This window comes from Grammomys surdaster, unplaced genomic scaffold, assembly GCF_004785775.1.
Source record: "Grammomys surdaster isolate TR1022 unplaced genomic scaffold, NIH_TR_1.0 125941, whole genome shotgun sequence".
Taxonomy (NCBI): Eukaryota; Metazoa; Chordata; class Mammalia; order Rodentia; family Muridae; genus Grammomys; species Grammomys surdaster.
The window spans coordinates 1066438-1084553 of NW_021620763.1; the positions used below are offsets into that span (position 1 = coordinate 1066438).

Below are 18116 nucleotides of genomic sequence, written 5' to 3' on the forward strand. Positions count from 1 at the left end.
TTCTGTTAGTTTGGGACAGGCCCTCCCAAGATGTTTTCATGTGCTATTTCAGATCTTCTTGTGTTTTCTTTAGAAAACAAAACCACACTTTTTTTCTTCTCTCTCTACCAGAGTGTAAGTTTTTTTTTCAAGATTCAGGTCAGAATTACGAATATCAAGGAAATCTCTCTCCTGACCACTCTTTCCAAGTTTGAGCGGGACCACTCTTGGTTAATGATTATCATAGTGCTTACAGTAATACAGGCCTGCTTTTTCCAAACTCTGCTTGTCAGGTCAATATTATCCTAAGAGATCATCAAATCAGTAAGACAGTAGCCTCAAACAGTAAAAACCCAAACCAAACCAAACAAAAAAACCATCTCTTAGATCATGTAGAATGTGTATTATGAAGTTCAGGCACATAGAAAAATATACTTATGCCAGATGTGAGTACTATATAGCTTTTGAATAAAACATAATTGGGGAATGTATTGAAGGTTATTGATGAGTTCAGCAAATGTTTCTATAGCTAAATGGAATCATGTGGAACTATCTTCAGTTTTGCATGATTTTTGGAAAATGATTTATCACAGAGACCTCTTTGTCAGAGTATCAACATAATTATAACAGCTAATATTCAGTAGTTCGTAGCTATTATATTTATATATTAGTTATTGACTTATTTAATTAACATGCAATTTAAATTTCTTTAACTAATTTTTTTTTTTGCTGTTTAATAGAAGTAAAAGAAATCATATAATATACAGGAAAAACACCACAAAACACAAAAAAGGTTCTGTCATATTAACTCAACAGTTTCTGAAGCCAAGCTTTGGGACACACAGGACTTGTTACTTGTATTTGCTGTGTTTTCCCTGTTTTCAGGGGGCAGCATCTGAGCTGTGAATCCCTTGGTTGTTATAAGGACACCAAACAATAACATTTTGTATTGCTGTAGTATTTTCACTTTTAAAAAACATCTATATACAAAATACCTTTAAAGAAAAAAAAAAGAAGGATGCTTAAAGAAAATAGAAAATCTTCAGTCTTAAAATACACACAAAACCCAAATTGATTCAGATGAGTGTAAGCTGTTTCTACCTTCAAGAGACACAAATTGGTCTTTCCTGGGTATGGGGAAATGGGCTTGGTGTTCAAGAGCGTGTCAATGGGGCCTTGAAAGCTGGGCTGTGGGGAGTACTAGTGGCTGGCCTCTGAGCCATAGAAGCCACCTTTACCAATGACAAGAGAGTGAATACTCTTTGAATATTTGGTAAACTTATTTCAGAAGGGAGAACATGCTATCTTCTTTATTGATTATTATTGAGATTATTATCATCTCTCTCTGAGTCTCACTCTCACCTAGCTACATCGATTAGATTCTCAGGAGGAAAGGATGGCTGTTGGTACAAGAGGACCACATTGGGCCCAGGATTAACTCGACAGGCTAAGCCATAGATGACCAAGTTTTTCTGGAGGAAGAAGGAACAGTTTGGGTGAACTGGTGTTAGCTGAAACACAACTATATGTAACTAGAACCCCAGAGGTCTTGTTTTTAAACCCACCACACAATAACAGCATGGAAGGATTGCCAGTCTGTTTTTACTATATTGTTTGGGTAAATTGGTAGGTAACACATTTAAGTAAATCACGTGAATGTGTTAAGAAGATAGATTAGGATTTTAAGATAACTCAAGTAGTGTAAGTTCATAGAAACTTTAATTTAAAATAACTTAAAATGTTTGGGTCTGTTCTCAAATTAGTTCAGATAAACAGAAATAACTGTAAATGTATATACATGTACATGTGTATGTATACAAACATTTATCTCCATAGTTTCAAACAGGTACACATGTATTAAATTACATATGTATATATCCTTAAGAAATATGTACTTAAGATATGTATAGGTTCAGGACATAGGGGTTATATATCTCTATAGATATAGCTTTATCCATTCACATAAAGATATATATCCATCTTTACTCAGAGATGGAACTCTCTAGTTTTACCCAGCACATTCTTTGGAAAGCTTAACCCTCAAAGAGGTACACTAATCACACATGACACGGATTTCTAGACTTATTCCTCTGTGTTAAAATATTATTTTATTCTTCTGTCTATAGTTACTGTGGTTTTCTTTAAACTTACTCACTCATCTAGGGAATGAAACTCACTTCTGAGGAACAGGAAATAACTCTGAGCTGGAGGAACCTGAGTACACACTTGAGCCTGTTCTCTGTCTTTAGAAAGACAGATAAACTAAAGCTATAGGAAAGACTGATCACTCTTTGTTTGCTTAAAAAGCTGGCATTTGTCAACCACTGGGGTATAAACATCACAAAGTGATTTTTTTTAAAATACTCTTTTGCGTACATAGGTAAAGTAGTCATACACAGTTACACTTATAACTCCCTCAGTTTTTCTCTGAAGCTAGTAGCAGTAGCAAGAATATCTGAAAAGACAGGTGGCGCTCTGTGGGTGAGACATCCCAGCAGTTGTGCGTCCTCAGCAAAACACTTTGTAAAAGTTTCCTGATGCATGGCACTTTGTTCTAGCACATACCAAAGTCTTATGCTCTTATTGGCACAGAAGCTACCCTGATGGTTTCCAGAATCCCTCACACTGTGTAAGGTCAAATACAATCTTAAGAATCCACAAACTTATATCGTTTAACAAGCCGTTCCGTTATGACAAATATGGCAATACAGAGCCTGCTGTGGGCTTTCCTACTTGCAGCCAAAAGACTGAGTAGTGGCTGGGTTTTCCACTTAAAATCAATCACTCAGGCTTCCAAAGAACCTGAGCATTTATTTATTCCCACAGGGATTTGCTGAGAAAGAATATATTTGTACCAAAATTGTATGCATGAAAGTATTTTTGATTCATTAACTTGCCTTTGTTGTGTGTATACATATTGAAAAAGGTGTTTATCTTGGTTTAGCCAGGGTACTCATGTAATATCTGAGTTATGGGGGATTTGTTTTTATTTTAAAGGATAAAACTGTATTCTTAATCTATGAAGAATTCTCTGCACAGATAAATAAGAAAAATGGGAAAAATGAGGAAAGTATGTAAACTCAAGTCATGAGGTATTCCAGAGGTACAGTGCCAGTGAGAGTCCCCCTCTGTCACTCTGCATGGTTCCTGATTTCCTCTGTCACCACATCTGAAGAAGCAGTAAGGAGGATGAGGGAAATGCCTGTGGGAAGGTGAGACTTCCAGCACTTCAAAGCAGGGAGAGAAGAGGGATGAAGCAACGTTTACATGTCATTGTATAACAACGTTTCTCCCCCTTAAAAGTTGTTATTTTTAGCCCTAAAAGTACTCACTTTTATGGGGCACATGCTTGTCTATGCGACTTCTTTTTCCAGAGAGGGGTTTTCTGTTTTTAAATGCTAAGAAAGCATGACTTTTTCAAATTAGATTTTTGCATGCTATATTTACTTTTACAGATGTGTTTAGTTCTGAAACTGTGGTTTACTGTATTCTGGGGAATATATAATATATATATATATATATATATATACATATGTATATGTATATATATATATATTATATATTCCCCCCCCCAAGAACCATTTATACTCAACTCAGACACAGTCAGTCTATGGCCCTTCAATTCTTATATCTTATTGCTTCCGTTAACTAGAAACCCTGCATTCTCTTTATGTATCTAATTTTCATGGCTAAAATCTGAGAAATGGACCCATTATTAAATTTCCTGAATAGCAAAGTTTCAGACATCTCTCATTGCTTTTTTTCTGGTACTTAAATAGGTTATTCTTGCATACAAGAACTAGGGTTTTCCAGGAAACAGATATCAGTATGTGCAATGCATATACTAGAAACACACATTCACTCAAGGGGCAAATCAGTAATGAGTCAGACATACATACATGTGCAAATATACAGTTGACAGAAAATTATTTTAGCTTCTAATATCCTGAATAATTAAAAACGAGCCGAGAGAGCTCTTGTGATAATTAGCACGAAAACTCTAGATTGCAATTTTCATGATGAAGTCTCTTCAAATCACATCGCGTGAGTTCCGTATTGCACAGCAAAGCACCATGCTGAATATCATGCCAAAGATCTGCAACAGAAACAGCCACTCCTTAGCGACTTTCACATGTGGATCCGATAAAAGATCAGCAAACTGTGGCACTGTCTAGCTCAAGTTACTCACCAACAACACTGGCTGTAAATGACATTTTCATATGTTCCTTAAGGAAGGCAACTAAGCAAGGCATCTGTGTCTGCCTTGCCGAGCTCCTACGTTATCCTTAACAAAGACGTCTGTTTTAAGAAAGGGCTCTGTGTCTGGCTTACGGTTCTCAACAATTATGAAAGACTGATACATTTCTGGTTTTTGAATTTTAGATTTAAGATGAATCTCAGATCTATTTTACTCATTCAGAAAATATGTTCTTAATTTCTTAGGTAGAAGTGCTTATGGTCTAAGTGTCAGAAAAGCTTTCATCCCTACATTAGTGGAGCCATGCCAAATAGCTTCCCTTCATTCTTGGTCCATTTCTGTACAAATGCTACATGGCTGCTTAACTCAACAGTTCTACCAAAATATAAACGGAAGCAACTGAGCTACAATATTCCTGACTTCTTCATCTCCTGGATAGTTCTCTGAGATGCCAAATATCTGGATGGAACCACTGCCCCTGTGGTTTGAAGAGAACACCAGAAGGTCCTTTAGGTATTCCCAGTCACCTTTACAAGCCCACAGCCAGAGGAATCCTGTCTGTGAGGACCTCAATAATGACTGGTAATGTTCGCTTTGAGAATTTGGCGCCATGCCTCTGGATCTCCTCAATCCCATCTAAGACAGACTAGGAACTGAGGATGGTTAATGCATCAAGGCAGGAATTGTTCTAGGAGGGCAGCTGGAGGTAAGGACTCGGCCAGCAAGGATTTCAGGCCCGCAACCACCAATCCCAATAGCACTGTGTGGCAGGGAAACACCCAATGGGCCCTTGGTTAAATGATTACACTGCAGTACTACCTTATGGAGGAAGAACTCAGGAAGAAACTCCTGGGGTGCTAACTCAAGACAGACAAGCAAGAACATTTCTCATTTTCCATGACTACAAGTCTGGATGCCCCCTGGGTATAGTCTGAGGGGTTCCTTCTGAGAGACTCCTTCACTCTCAGATTGCTGTGGTCACTAGTCAGGGCTGACTGCTTCCATGCTGTATAATTGTTAGTAGAGTCTACTTGAAGCCTCCATTTTGTGAAATGTTTTCAAATTGCTTGTGCTGGCTAGTTTTATGTCAACTTGACACAAGCTAGAGTTATCTGAAAGGAAGGAACCTCAATTGAGAAAATGGTCCCATAAGATATAGTTGTAGGTAATTTTCTTAATTAGTGGTTGATAGAGGAGGGCCCAGACTATTGTGGGTAGTGCTATCCCTGGGCTGTATAAGAAAGCAGGCTGAGCAAGCCATGATAAGCTAGGCAGTAAGTAGCACCCCTCCCATGGTCTCTGCATCAGCTCCAGGTTCTACGTTCCTACCCTGCTTGAGTTCTTCTCCTGACTTCCTTCAGTGATGAACAGCAATGTGGAAGTGTAAGCCAAATAAACCCTTTCCTTCCCAAGTAGCTTTGGCCATGTTGCTTGACTGTCACAGCAAAGTAACTCTGACTAAGATGTTGCTTCAGGCCCATCACTGGGGAGCTGCAGCTTTGAAATGAGGTTAGCCCCAGAGCATGTGGGGGAGGGTCTGTGAGATATCACTGGATTTGGAGGGCCTCAGCACAGTATTTCCAGTCACTGCCACACCCTGCGTTCTGGATACAGAGAATAGAAAGTGCTTGGGTATCCCCTAAGAACTACCAGTGCATGGATTTCTTCAATATCCTGTAGCCCTGCCTTTGAGTAGACCATGAGATAATCTACACATAGACTAGTAAGTAAACTTTATCTTAACATTAGTCACCATTGGCTCAGATTCTGCACATTAGAAATCTTCTCTTCACTGGACTCTGACTTCACTCTCACCTCTTTCCTTCCTCATCCATTCTGCACTACAGGTCCTTCAGGCCTAGAAGGTGCCTGTGGTGGTTTGAATAGGTTTGTTTCCCATAGATTCATGTGTTTGAATGCTTGCCCATAGGGAGTGGCACTATTAGGAGGTGTGGCCTTGTTGGAGGAAGTACATCACTATGTAGGTAGGTTTTAAGATCTCAAATATGTTCAAGCTACACCCAGTATGGTACCCAGTCTCCTTCTGTCTGCAGATTAAGATGTAGAACTCTCTCCTCCAGCACCATGTCTGCTTGCTTACTGCTGCTTCCCACCATGATGAGAATGAACTAAGCCTCTGAAATTGTAAGCCAGCCCCAATTAAATGTCCTTTATAAGAATTACTATGGTCATGGTGTCTTTTCATGTCAGGGGCAGCCCTGCTTATACACTGAAGGCCTAAAATCAGCCATAGGCCTAAAATCAGCAATAGGCCTGACATACATGCCTGCTAACACAAAGTCTTGGGTCTCTGTGGAAAAACACTGAAACAGATGCCTTAGAAGCTATTGTAAACAAGCAGCTTTGGTGGAAAATTGCCAGGCTAAATACATAGACCTTGTAGATAGGTAGCCTTGGTGGATAGTACCAACTTAGATAAGGACAAGTGAATCATAGTGATCTGTCCCCTGAACCTTCACCCAGCTGACACTCTGTTCTGGAAGATATCTGTACTCTCCCTGAACACCTATGTTCCTGCGTCATCCCCTTCCCCACATCCCGCCTTTTTGTGTATATAACCTATGTGTGAAAAAGTAAAAATTGCGATCTGATCAGACTATAGACAGATCGTCATTTCTTGCATTCACCTGTTTCCCCCCATCTTCTCTTTCAGGTGATCTCCCCGGACCCCTGTTTAATGCCCTGCTGGACAGGACATCTTCATAGCAATAGGACCCTAACTAACACAGTGCCTGATGCTCGGCCTCTCAGAAGAGTACACAAGACCTTAAAGTATGTGGACCTGATGGTCCTCCTTGCCACTCTCACCAAACCTGACCAGGGCTACCAATTCTTCCCATATACATTTCTTTTTCAAACAAAACAAAACAAAACAAAACAAAACAAAACAAAACAAAACAAAACAAAACAAAACAAATATAAAAGGTCTCATGCAGCTAGCCCAGGCATGTCTCAAACTCACTACATAGCAGGAGATGACCTTAAACTTCTGATCATTTTGCCACCGGCTCCTAAGTGACTGGACCACAGGTGTATGCAATACTGGGGACTGAACAAAGGGCTTTGTAAATGCCAGGAAAGCTCTCTAACAATAGGGCTTAGTTCCCAGCCTCTCTTCCACACTCTCTTCTTTTGTGCTGTAAAAGGACTGAGCCACCAACCAGTGATGCCAGAGCATGCTTCTCACCTTTGCAGATGATATTCCCTTTGTATGGATTCTGGGTTTGCCCAGAATAAAAGTATATAGAAAGATGATACTTCTTAAATGTAACACATTCAGATTTTATGTCAATTAATTTATAACAACAGGTTATAGGCAGTATTCCATTTGACCTTCATAGTAATCCTGTAAGGCTGGTATGTTTAAAATTTATATTCTACAAATTTCAAAGCTTAGAGAAATTAAGAAACTCTCCTTCAATCTTGGGGCTTATAAGAAAGTAATGGAACCAGAAGGTGAATCAAGTTTGTGTGATGTCAGTGTTTGCCCTATGCTGCCTGTCAGTGCACCCATGAAGAGACTTGCTATCATGTTACTGTGAATTAAGATCACTTACCAAGGTTATGATGGCAGGCTTACATGGGAAGTTATTGCAATGACAAAGTCAAGGTCATGATTGGGTGGAGACTGGAATTTGTGTCATATTTTATACAGTTGCTGCTGATGTATGTCATTAGCTTTGTTCTTAGGAGATGTTTTGTGAACAAAAGTCTTTACCCATTATCAGAACTGTCATCATTTAAGATACTGCCATTTCAAATTTGAAGAGAAATACTATGTAAGGGAGAAATACTATGTAAATCCTTCTTAGAAGGTAAACAAGGTTGCATTCTAGAACTTTCTTACCGTGAGACCCGCAATCCCAATACCAACAATTCCAATGAGCTGGAGCTTAACGCTGATTATGGTTTCAATTTTGTCGATGCAATTCTGTTTTGGAAAAAAAAAAGCCAGCAGTAAAAACTCAGGGTTAGGGTTAGGGTGACTTTGTGACTCATCCGGTGACCTAATCCTTTCCTTTGCTCTCTGGGTCTGTAAGTTAATCTGTGTAGGCTTCTGCTCATATGCAAACCATTCCTCATGGGTAACCTCAGCCTGACAACTGTAGAGCAGAAACATAATGTTGGGCAAATGAGATTCTCTTCTTTTGGGTAAGCTTTTCTATTTAGGCCAAAGGTCTCCTTCAGAGCTTTGAAATATGGTGCTACAAAGCTGTTTCTAGATACCCACTCTGCTTTCCAAAACTTAAGCCTCTTCTTACTTTCAGCAAAGGAAGATACAATATTCTCTAAATTATAACCTCATTTACAATTTAAAAGGAAATTTATACACTTGACATATTTGACTACGTAAGGTATGTGTAACTTATTAAGAGACTAAAAATCTGCATGGGGTCAAATTACTTATGGAAAGACAATCCTTAGGAAAACCAGGTCTTGGGAGTCAGAAGAGCATTCCCTATAGTGTCAGCTGGACTGTGGTTCCAATCTTTGACCCTTAGGAGATCTGTGAAGCATGGGTTGGAAGAACATTCATGGACAGGGCAGGTAAACTGGGCAGGGGACAGAGGGGATCTTCTGTAACAATTACTAGCTTCTCAGTGCCAAACACTTCTGCTTGGAGACTTCCTACACAGAGGCATACTCTCAGCCCAGATGCATCCTCAGGGCACACAGATCTTTAGCATCCTCTGATATCCACATATGTTAGGAAATGGTAACCACTTTCACACCTCCTCTTATATTTAGTGACTCTGCAGACCTCATTTAAGTCACTGGAGTTCACTGGTGGGTGTGGAGCAGTAAGATATCTTCTGCTCTAGGGAAGCATGGTGGAGAGGATGCAGACCCCAAGAGGAATGCTAATGCATCCGGTGAGGCCTAGAGCATTGCTGGAGACAGCAGCTTCCTGGCATGCCAAAGAAAGCCACAGTCCATCTGCAGCCCTTCCAGCCTTTCTCTCCTCACCAGAACTCAGGACTGCCTTGCTTCTGTGCCAGGCTCTGTGTAAGGTAGTGAGTGAGTGTGAAAAGGTACAAGGATCCCTTTCCAACTTCTCTTCCTTTCCTCAGAGCCAAAGCAGCGGCCTTCTCTGTGGAAGATTAGCTCCTTCTCTGGCTCTGGGTCTCTCTCTCTCAGGAAGCCTGCCAGTCATTCCCCTTCCTTTCGATGCACTCAGCCTCTTTATCTCCATTAACGTTTCCAAGTGACACCATGCTCAGTGTTTTCAATCTAAAGCAAGCAAAGCAACCTGTCTCCTGCTGCCCCGCCTCCAGCTCTGCCAGCAGCCTCTCTTTCCATCCACAGACGGCTTCTTTTGTGAAAAACAAATTACAAAACATGTACTGGCTCTCCTTATTCACAAGGGAGTACAGAGTCATTGAGATTTGGAAAATAGACATTAATAACATGAAAATAAGAAACATCTGTCCTCTGCTAAGATCATAACTAATACTGTTGATGATTCTTGTGCATAAAAGACCCACACACTCGGCCCACTTTCATATTGATCTGTGTGCTCTTACACTTAGCAGAAGAGACTAAAAATACCTTCTTACATTAAATATTTTTGAAATTGTGATTCCTAGTGGCCATAAAACATATCCTATGAAAGGATCATAATTTTAACAATATCCTGCTTCTGCATGTTAAGAAATCAGTATTTTGATTATTAATGTATATCTTGTAATAAATACCACTGCACAAAAATTTCTATCTGAATTTTCCTCCATTTTTTCCTTTGTGTATGTGTGTGTGGCACAGGAGCTGCCAATCTTGTCTTTTGATGCTAGCTCTGTCATGGAACTTGGGGTTCACCAGTTAGGATAGGCTGGCTGACCAGCGAGCCCCAGTGATCACCTGCCTTCCCAGCACGGGAATCACAGGCAGTTCCAACCCACCTGGATTTCTGTGTGGTATCAAGGTCTAAAGCCAGGTCCTCATGCTTGTCTGGTGAACAGTTCATTAGCTGAGCTATCTTCCCAGCTCCTGCACAGGTTAACACATTCTCTTTCTTCAGAATAAATTCTGAGAAATAGACTTTCTAGATCACAGAGCCTGTGCATTTAAGACTCTGGGTTCCATGACTACCCTAATCTCTACAATGACCAGTTTTTATAAGATGTTCACGTCACGTCATTCTCACCCGTGTTGTGTTATTACAAGAGGCCAAAGGTTTAACCTTTCACAGGTTAAACAATGGGGTCTTGTCATTTAAAGTTGCTGTTAATTTAAGATAGCTTCTGATTGCCCGTGCTTTTTATGGTTTACAAAGTTTAATAGTCATCTGCATTTCATCTTTTGTGAATTCATTTTTCTTGTACTTGGCTGACACCCCATAATTACTGCTCAGGGTAGAAGACACAGCTGTGCCGTCATCTGCACCACACTCAGCCTTTACCCGGCCACCCTTCGGCTGGTGTCCCCTACATGCCTCTCCTGGGCTCTCAGAGCACCACATAAACTCTGTCCATACCCCACTGTGCACTGTGTCAACGCTAGTGTTTCCATCTCCCATTGGACAGTAGGTTCTTTGTTGGTAGGGACCTTGTCTCATTCATCTTTGTATCCACAGTGCCTGACAGGTGGAACCAGTAAACACTGAGCCAGTCTCCTCCATGGCACTCCCCTCGTGTCTGACTCCTACTCCTAGTGTCCCTCTGTGGCTGATCCTCCTTTTGCCCAGTGTTAAATGGTATTGTTTCTTAGACTTTTATTCCCATTTTCCATTTCTTCAAAATCTCATGAGTGAAATCCATATCTACAGCTCTAAGATTACATAAGTCATAGATACACTTAATGTCTCTTTTAAGCCGCACATTGGATTTTCCAAACCACAGTGTTGAAAACACTGAATTAGGAGCTAGAGAAAGACCCATGGTCAAGAGTAGCAGACCTGAGTCTGGTCCCCAGCACCCTGTCAGGTGGTGCCCAACTGTCTGTAGCTACAGTTCCAGGAGAATCTGAATTCTCTGGCCTCCTCGAGTAACTACATCCATGGCATATCTGCATCCTTCTTCCCCATATATACATAATTAAAATAAACCTTTTAAAGCACTTAAAAGGCCCACATACAGTTTCTTTTCTCTATAACTGGTCATCTGTCCACCAATCATTAATTCAGTGAATGACACCTTCTTCTGTACAGGTGGAGAAGCCAGAACCCAGTGGTGGCTTCTCATCTTCTCTGATATCCATGTGGTCATTACTAGTGAACATGCTTCCTTTTCTTCTGCATTCTGTCCAGCTTTCTCAGTTAACTTCATGTGGGTGGCAAGGAGCAGAGAAGTCTATTCAAAGGGGTCACCTCAACTTCAGGATATTCATCATTGGTCAGTCTTTCTCTTTCCTATCACAGAAACTTGATAAAACAAAAACCCAACCCCTTGTGTGGCTCCCTAAGCTAACAGCACAAAGGCCAGACTTTTGGTTTCATGGGAGTATCTAAGGCCCTTAGCTATACCTCAGAATTGAAATAGTCTCTCCTGGAGAGAGGACTTTTTCAAGGCAAATGTCATAATTGCTTCTCAGTCCTCTGAGAGTGATGGCTTCCTCAAACCTCCAGGTGTAAAGCCCAGCTTGCCTCTCCCAGAAACGTTAGTTCCTCTGGGCTCCTGTTCTACAGCATGGCCCTCTCCCGGCTGCCTTCTTGGCCTTCCTTTGCCAAGAGTCATATCCTTCCATGCAAAGCTTCCCTAATTCTGCTGCGTCTCCGTGTTTCCTTGGACAGACTTTTTGCATATCACTACAGACATGGCCTAGCCTATGACGCCACTGAGGAAGAGACCATCTTATCTCTTTCACTTATTGAATACCTGACAGAGTTAGATTTATCAGTGCTGTGACTGTCTCAGAAAGATTTGGAGAACTCAGAACTCTTGTCCTGGTGAACCAAATTAATATACCTTAAGCACATAGTACAGTTACGGGCAAGCAAGCCTCCTGTCATTCCCAGAGTATGAGGAACCTGATTCGGAGTTGCTGTTTATTTCATATGGCATGAGTAAGGCTCACAGTCTACTGGGTGGCAGCCTCCTAGGATCCCTAGAAAGAAGGCCTGGGCCTCACTGGCTCTACTGACATAAAAAACCTCCTTACAGTAGGGGCTGCTGAAGGGACCCTGGGACACCCAGCTTACCTTGTGGCCTGGAAGCTCCTTTGGACACGTGGGCTGGACTTGTTCAGAGTTTTCTTTTCCACAGCACTGAAACTAGAGAGCAAGAAGAGGCTTTAGGACGCAGGAGGCAGGAGTGCTGGCCCCAGGGCCCCCGTGTCATTGCCAGCTGGCAGTGCCAAGGCTGCAAAGCAGCTCTGAGGCCCAAACTGCTATTTCTGGAGAGCAAAGGAAGAATCACAGGATTGTGCTAGCAACCCAGAAACACGACTTTTCCAAAGCTGCAAACGTGTTATGATATGAAGCGACTTAAGGCAGGGTAGGGCAAGGAGCTAACTGATGGGTCTTCCATAAAGCTGGGAGGCAGGAGCAGGGCCTCACATGCTATCTCCATCAGACCTCAAGTCCAAAAACCTGCTGAGGAGCAAAAGCTCTATGAGTTTTGGGAAGGGCTTGTTAGCCAGGGTCTATCTGAGAAGAGAGAAGAGGGAGCCACGGGAAAGCCCAAGGCCAGAAGAGCAGCCATGAGTGCTGGCTGGCAAACAGGAATCCTGCCTCAGGGCTGGCTGCTTAAGACAAAGGGATCTTTGTGCTGCTTGACATCTCTGGGAAACCTTCTAAGATACTCTTGTCATATAGAGCCAGGGACCTGGAAACACATGGCCCAGAAGTTCATAGTTACTTCTCCAGAATGCTGTGCTTAAGAAAACAGAACGACCTTAGTCTGGCTCATTTCCTCTGTAAGCCTTTCTTGACTATATGTAGCTCTAAGCACAGCACTCTAGCGCATTCCCATGGAACATTCTAGAAGGAAATATAGTTGTCCTCCAGTGACTTTCATTTTATAGATGAGGAGTGAGCTGAAAGATATCAGAAAGGTCTAACTGACTCATTCAGTGTCACAAAGCTACTAAGAGACATGTGGCGCTGAGCTTTCCTGGCTTGAAGATCACTGTGGTGGTTTGACTATGCTCGGCCCAATAAGTGGCACTATTAGGAGGTGTGGTCTTTTTGGAGGAAGTGTGTCACTGTGGGGGTGGGCTTTAAGACCCTTCTCCTGTCTGCCTGGAAGTCAGTCTTCTCCTGTTTGCCTTTGGAACAAGAAGGAGAACTCTTAGCTCTTCCAGCACCATGCTGCCTGGATGCTGCCATGCTTCCTGCCATGACGATAACAGGCTGAACCTCTGAAACTGTAAGTCAGCCCCAATTAAATGTTGTCCTTTATAAGAGTTGACTTGGTCATGATGTCTCTTCACACCAATGGAAACGCTAACTAAGACAGTCACCATGCTTGCTTCTGTCACACCACAATGCCACCTCTGAGAGGAATGGACACACATTTGGGTGGCTTTCTTAGTGTCCTGCACTTGCTTTTTTGTCTCTCTTGGGTACACGCCTGGACTTCTGGTGAATCTGTGGTAGGCCTCTTTCTAGCTAAAGGTCTACACAAAGCACAAACTATGGTTCTCATCAGAGTTAAAATCAAAGGTGGCTGCTTCCATTTATTTTATTGATTTTTATTTTTAATCTAGGTGATTAGAGAGCCTGGCTCATGCATGGCCAATAGGAAATGTGATGTCAAAGAAGAAGTTACTCACTGCTGAGTGGAAGGTAATGAGAGTTCCATTTCCTCTTCCCCTGTCTTTAAGGTAATCGCTGTACGCCTCCTCATACATGGTCTGTACATGTCGTATAGCCTGAAAAAATACCAAGACACGATGAATGGGAAGTTGCAGACATTTTTATTTTACCAAGAAAATTCCCTCTTCTGTGTCCCTTGGTGACACTGATTTCCTGAATACTCCTCTGTATTTTAAGAGCCTTCTGCATAGATAGAACAAAACACAGATTCTAGAGATCCTGAGATGCTTTTGAAAATGGAAGGACAAATTGACCAAGAATGTTTTATTACATTAGAGCCACCTCTTGGTGTGGGGATTTGTAAACCCAATGGGCTTCACTGTCAACTAGGCCCGTGTAGGAGATCCTGATAAGCCACTTGACGTAGACTCTATGACCGAATGTTCCCTGCCAACTCGCAGGCAGGTGTCCATTGCCAAGGAAGATGTTCTGCATTCAGATATCACACACAGCTGAGTAGATGCCTTTTCTAGTGCAAAGACATATGACCCCTAAATCCATAGGCTTGAGCTCTATGTGGAACTAATCTGAGACTTGTAACCTCTGGGTACAAGGAGCCATGGTAGGAATGTTCCATAGGGTGCAGTCACTCAGTTTTCATGTTTACCAGTTTTACACTTAAGCTCATACACCCAGTATGGACAGCACATGGGTTCACTGAAAATACAGTGCTCTCAAGGGGAACTTTCTTATCTTTCTAAAAGGCCACATGCCCTGTGGGCTCTCCTCATGACCTCTTCTGGGCTCTGAGGATTGCTACTTGCATGCAGCATGCCAGGATTTAGCTTCTCATAAGAGGGCAGCCCCTGTCTAGGCCAAGGATGAGAAGGTGGCTTCTTTCTCCTTCTTCTTTGCCCCATTCTTTTGTCTGAAATCTAATGCCTGCCTCAGTTTGAACTAGGAGCAATCTTAAACCAGAAATTCTAAACAAACAAACAAACAAACAAACAAGACTAGTTTATACATGAACTAGGAACCATATGTTACCACTCATATACACGATGGACTCTGTACACTACTAGGTTAAAAGTTCTACTTACACAATTTGGGGGGGTGCTATTTTGTTTCTTAACGACATTTTCGGGTGGGTATTCTATATCATTTGCCATAAGAAAACTGTCTTAACAACAAAAATGTCTAGGTTTTACTTACTACATCCTTGCCTATAAACGCAAATACTCCAGTGGTTACTTCAGCAGCAAATATCACCAGAAGACAGGTAAAAAACTGGGGAGAGAAAATACTAATGTTATTAATTTAATACCTTTTCAATTTATTTAGCCCATTTACATTCTCAGTTCTGTGTAAAACAAACTCAGCTCTGTGATACACAAAACAGCTTTTCAGCTTTATTTAGAGAAAGAAATAATGTCTGTCACACAGCCATAGATGAGAAGCATCAGGCGGACATGGAAAACTCAAAGACTGATGGGAACGGGAAGTAAGGGGTGTCAAACACCCTGCTTCAGGCTCCCTGTGAGAAGTCCAGAGCCATTTCTCTGATGCCCTCTCCTCCTTGGAGGTTCAGAGCATCTGCTGGATAGCAGGTAACAGAGACGACTTTTGTTGTTGCGTTTTCAAACAGAAGCTGGGGGTTAAAATAAGGCACCAGAGGGATGTTTGGCTAAGTTATTGATCTTAACCAGAAATGCTTTCCTTGTACATAACAGTTCTTTCCTGGCTGTGAGGATCTTTAAGCTGTCTCATCCACAGTGAAATATTATGTCTTAAAGAACAATCAATTCTGAAGCACTCTTCCCCAAATGTCTTTCCTCTGATGACCTCATTGTTTTCACATTTTCCATATGAGACAGGAACAAAGATAATATTCTTCTCATGCTGGAGATGGAGAAAACAGACAGCAGAGGATCCAAAGCCAAGGCTTTATGTCCTAGAGGAGCTAGCACTTCAAACCAGGCCTCCTGACTCCTTCTAGGGAAGTCTGCCAATCCACCCCGTGCCCACCCCATAAACCCCACTTACTGATCCGAGCACACACTGTGACTCACGCATGGCTCCACAGCACCCGAAGAAACCCACAGCCATCATCAGGGCCCCAGCTCCAACCAGCACATACAGCCCTGTGGATGAGAGGTCAGGGAGACCATTCAGTACCTGACTAAAGATAGGGCAACCAAACCCAGCACAGGAGACAAAAGCCCCGCCTCCCACACCAGCAGGGCTCTGGCTTTCATCTCTGCAGAACATTTTGCTGCTACCTGTACTGGTGACACTTATTGTCTACACTTCATACACACTGGCTCACTCAGCAAAGCAATCCTATCTACCATCATAACAGTGGACATATCAGGAGACTGAACCTGAAGGAAGCTAGGTAACCTGTCTGAGAACACACAGCCAGTGAGGGGAAGAGGCCACCTCTAACCGCTGCTCAGAGCTGTTGCAATGAATGGCCACCACACGCCTCCTAAAGTAGAAACACTTCATCCTGGACTGTGCACCTTTGTGCAGAGGAAGCACTACCACCCCCACAAGGCCAATGATACTGTATCCGGGGTAATTAGAAGCTGGCCTCACAGCTGGGACACAAGTCCAAGCCTTCTCTTGAGCCCCAGAGCCCCTTGTCCTCTGGACTTAATGGCTGTCTCCACCACTTGGACTTGAAGCCAGGGATGTGGGAGGCAAGAGTAGCTGCTGGGTAACGAGAGGGGAGCGGACAGACCTGGGATGCGGGTAAGGACAGGAACATAGGACACGCTATCATTAGTTTTTTGTGATATTTTTGTCTCCTTTCGAGGGCGGGGCCACAGATATTGGACACACAGGAGGGCTTGTTATAAAACAAAAATCAAAATAAACAACCCATGGGGTTGAACAACAAGGCAATAGAAACCCCCAATATTATTAGCAGCACCATGTTTGAACCAAGAGTTAACTGTCCTTTTGAGAATTTTAATACAATTGCTGTGTGTGACAGGGAGTTCTTGTCAGGCCCTGTTGCAGTCACCTAGTGCAGGTTTACTGAAGCATCTCTCCTGAGGTCTGTGAAGTACCGAGCCACACTATTACCTCCTAGACAGAGGAACTGGGCCCCAGAGAATCAAGTTATTGTCCCAAGGTCACATGTTGCTGCTCTCCCCAAGAGGCCATCCTGCCTCCCAAGCAACAGCCAGAGCCTTACTTTGGGTGGTTGGAGATTTTAGCCTCCCTAGTCAAGCTCCAGGAAGATTTTTTTCACAAAGAAAAAGGACAGCAATCATCAGCGTGCTGGTTCTGGCAGGCCGGGGCCAGGCCCTCCTGACTTCCTTCTCCTATCCTGAGATAAGGGAGAGCACAATGCTAGGGCTGGGCCTGGCACTTGACTCACTGGGAGTAAGGCTAACGATCTCTGTTTTTTCCTTTAGCATTTTAGTCAGATGACTCACCCGGAAACCATTTTTATACACCCAGAAGTGGTGGTGGTGGTGCACTTGGGTCCCACCCCTGTGGGGAACCCCTGACTCTGGTATTCAGGCACTTCCTGGGGGCTCCTCTGGGTTGCTCACAGCTGGTTTGTGGGCAGGTCTATCTGAACAGACCTAGATAGGGCTGGAAGCTAGCAACACTGCTTCCTGCACCAGCCCACACCAACCCAGACCAAAAAGTCCTCAAGATACCTGTGAGTTCCTGAAAGGGGAAGCGTTGGCTGTGCAGTCTGGAGGGATCCCCACGTTTCCTGCTGTTTCAGCCCCATCGACCCCTTTCTCTAAGTGGACCATTTCATGGGGAATGGATGTGGTTACAAGAGAAGTGATACCATTTAAATACAACAATGTTGTTGGCTCCCCGCCTGAACACCTTATTGACGGATGTCGTCACTTTTCAAAACGCTTTTATTTCTATCATCTCCTTGGTTTCTCAAAGCAGCTTGGTTGGGTAAAGAGGACACCCCTGTGATTTCACAAGAGGCCAGAGGCAAGAGTCCTGATTCCCACCCTATACTCCTTACTGAGATAGTTGAATAAGGGGCAGTGGCGGCAATGAAAGCAGCAGTAACAGCAGCAGCAGCAGCATCCAATCAGCGCTTTTCCATAACGCCTCAAGGGAGAGCCATCTTAATGTACTGACTTCGTGTTTACAATGTCATTGCCTCCTGTCAGTACTACTACTACAACTGCTGTTTGATCCAGTGTGAAGGTAAGGTTGGGCTCACAGCCTACAGTC

General features: G+C 42.8%; 1 protein-coding gene across 1 annotated transcript in view; it reads right to left on the reverse strand.

Annotated features, from left to right (window-relative positions):
* Positions 1-362: 362 nt before the first annotated feature.
* Positions 363-18116, reverse strand: part of Tspan2 (tetraspanin 2) — a 37860-nt gene continuing 20106 nt past the window's right edge. Inside the window, exons 3-8 of the mRNA XM_028752983.1 lie at positions 15936-16033; positions 15105-15179; positions 13910-14008; positions 12336-12407; positions 8046-8129; positions 363-4075 (exon numbers count right to left, since the gene is read on the reverse strand). Coding sequence (XP_028608816.1) covers positions 4010-4075; positions 8046-8129; positions 12336-12407; positions 13910-14008; positions 15105-15179; positions 15936-16033 — 494 coding nt within the window. The 3' untranslated portion in view covers positions 363-4009. The remainder of the gene's footprint in view (positions 4076-8045; positions 8130-12335; positions 12408-13909; positions 14009-15104; positions 15180-15935; positions 16034-18116) is intronic.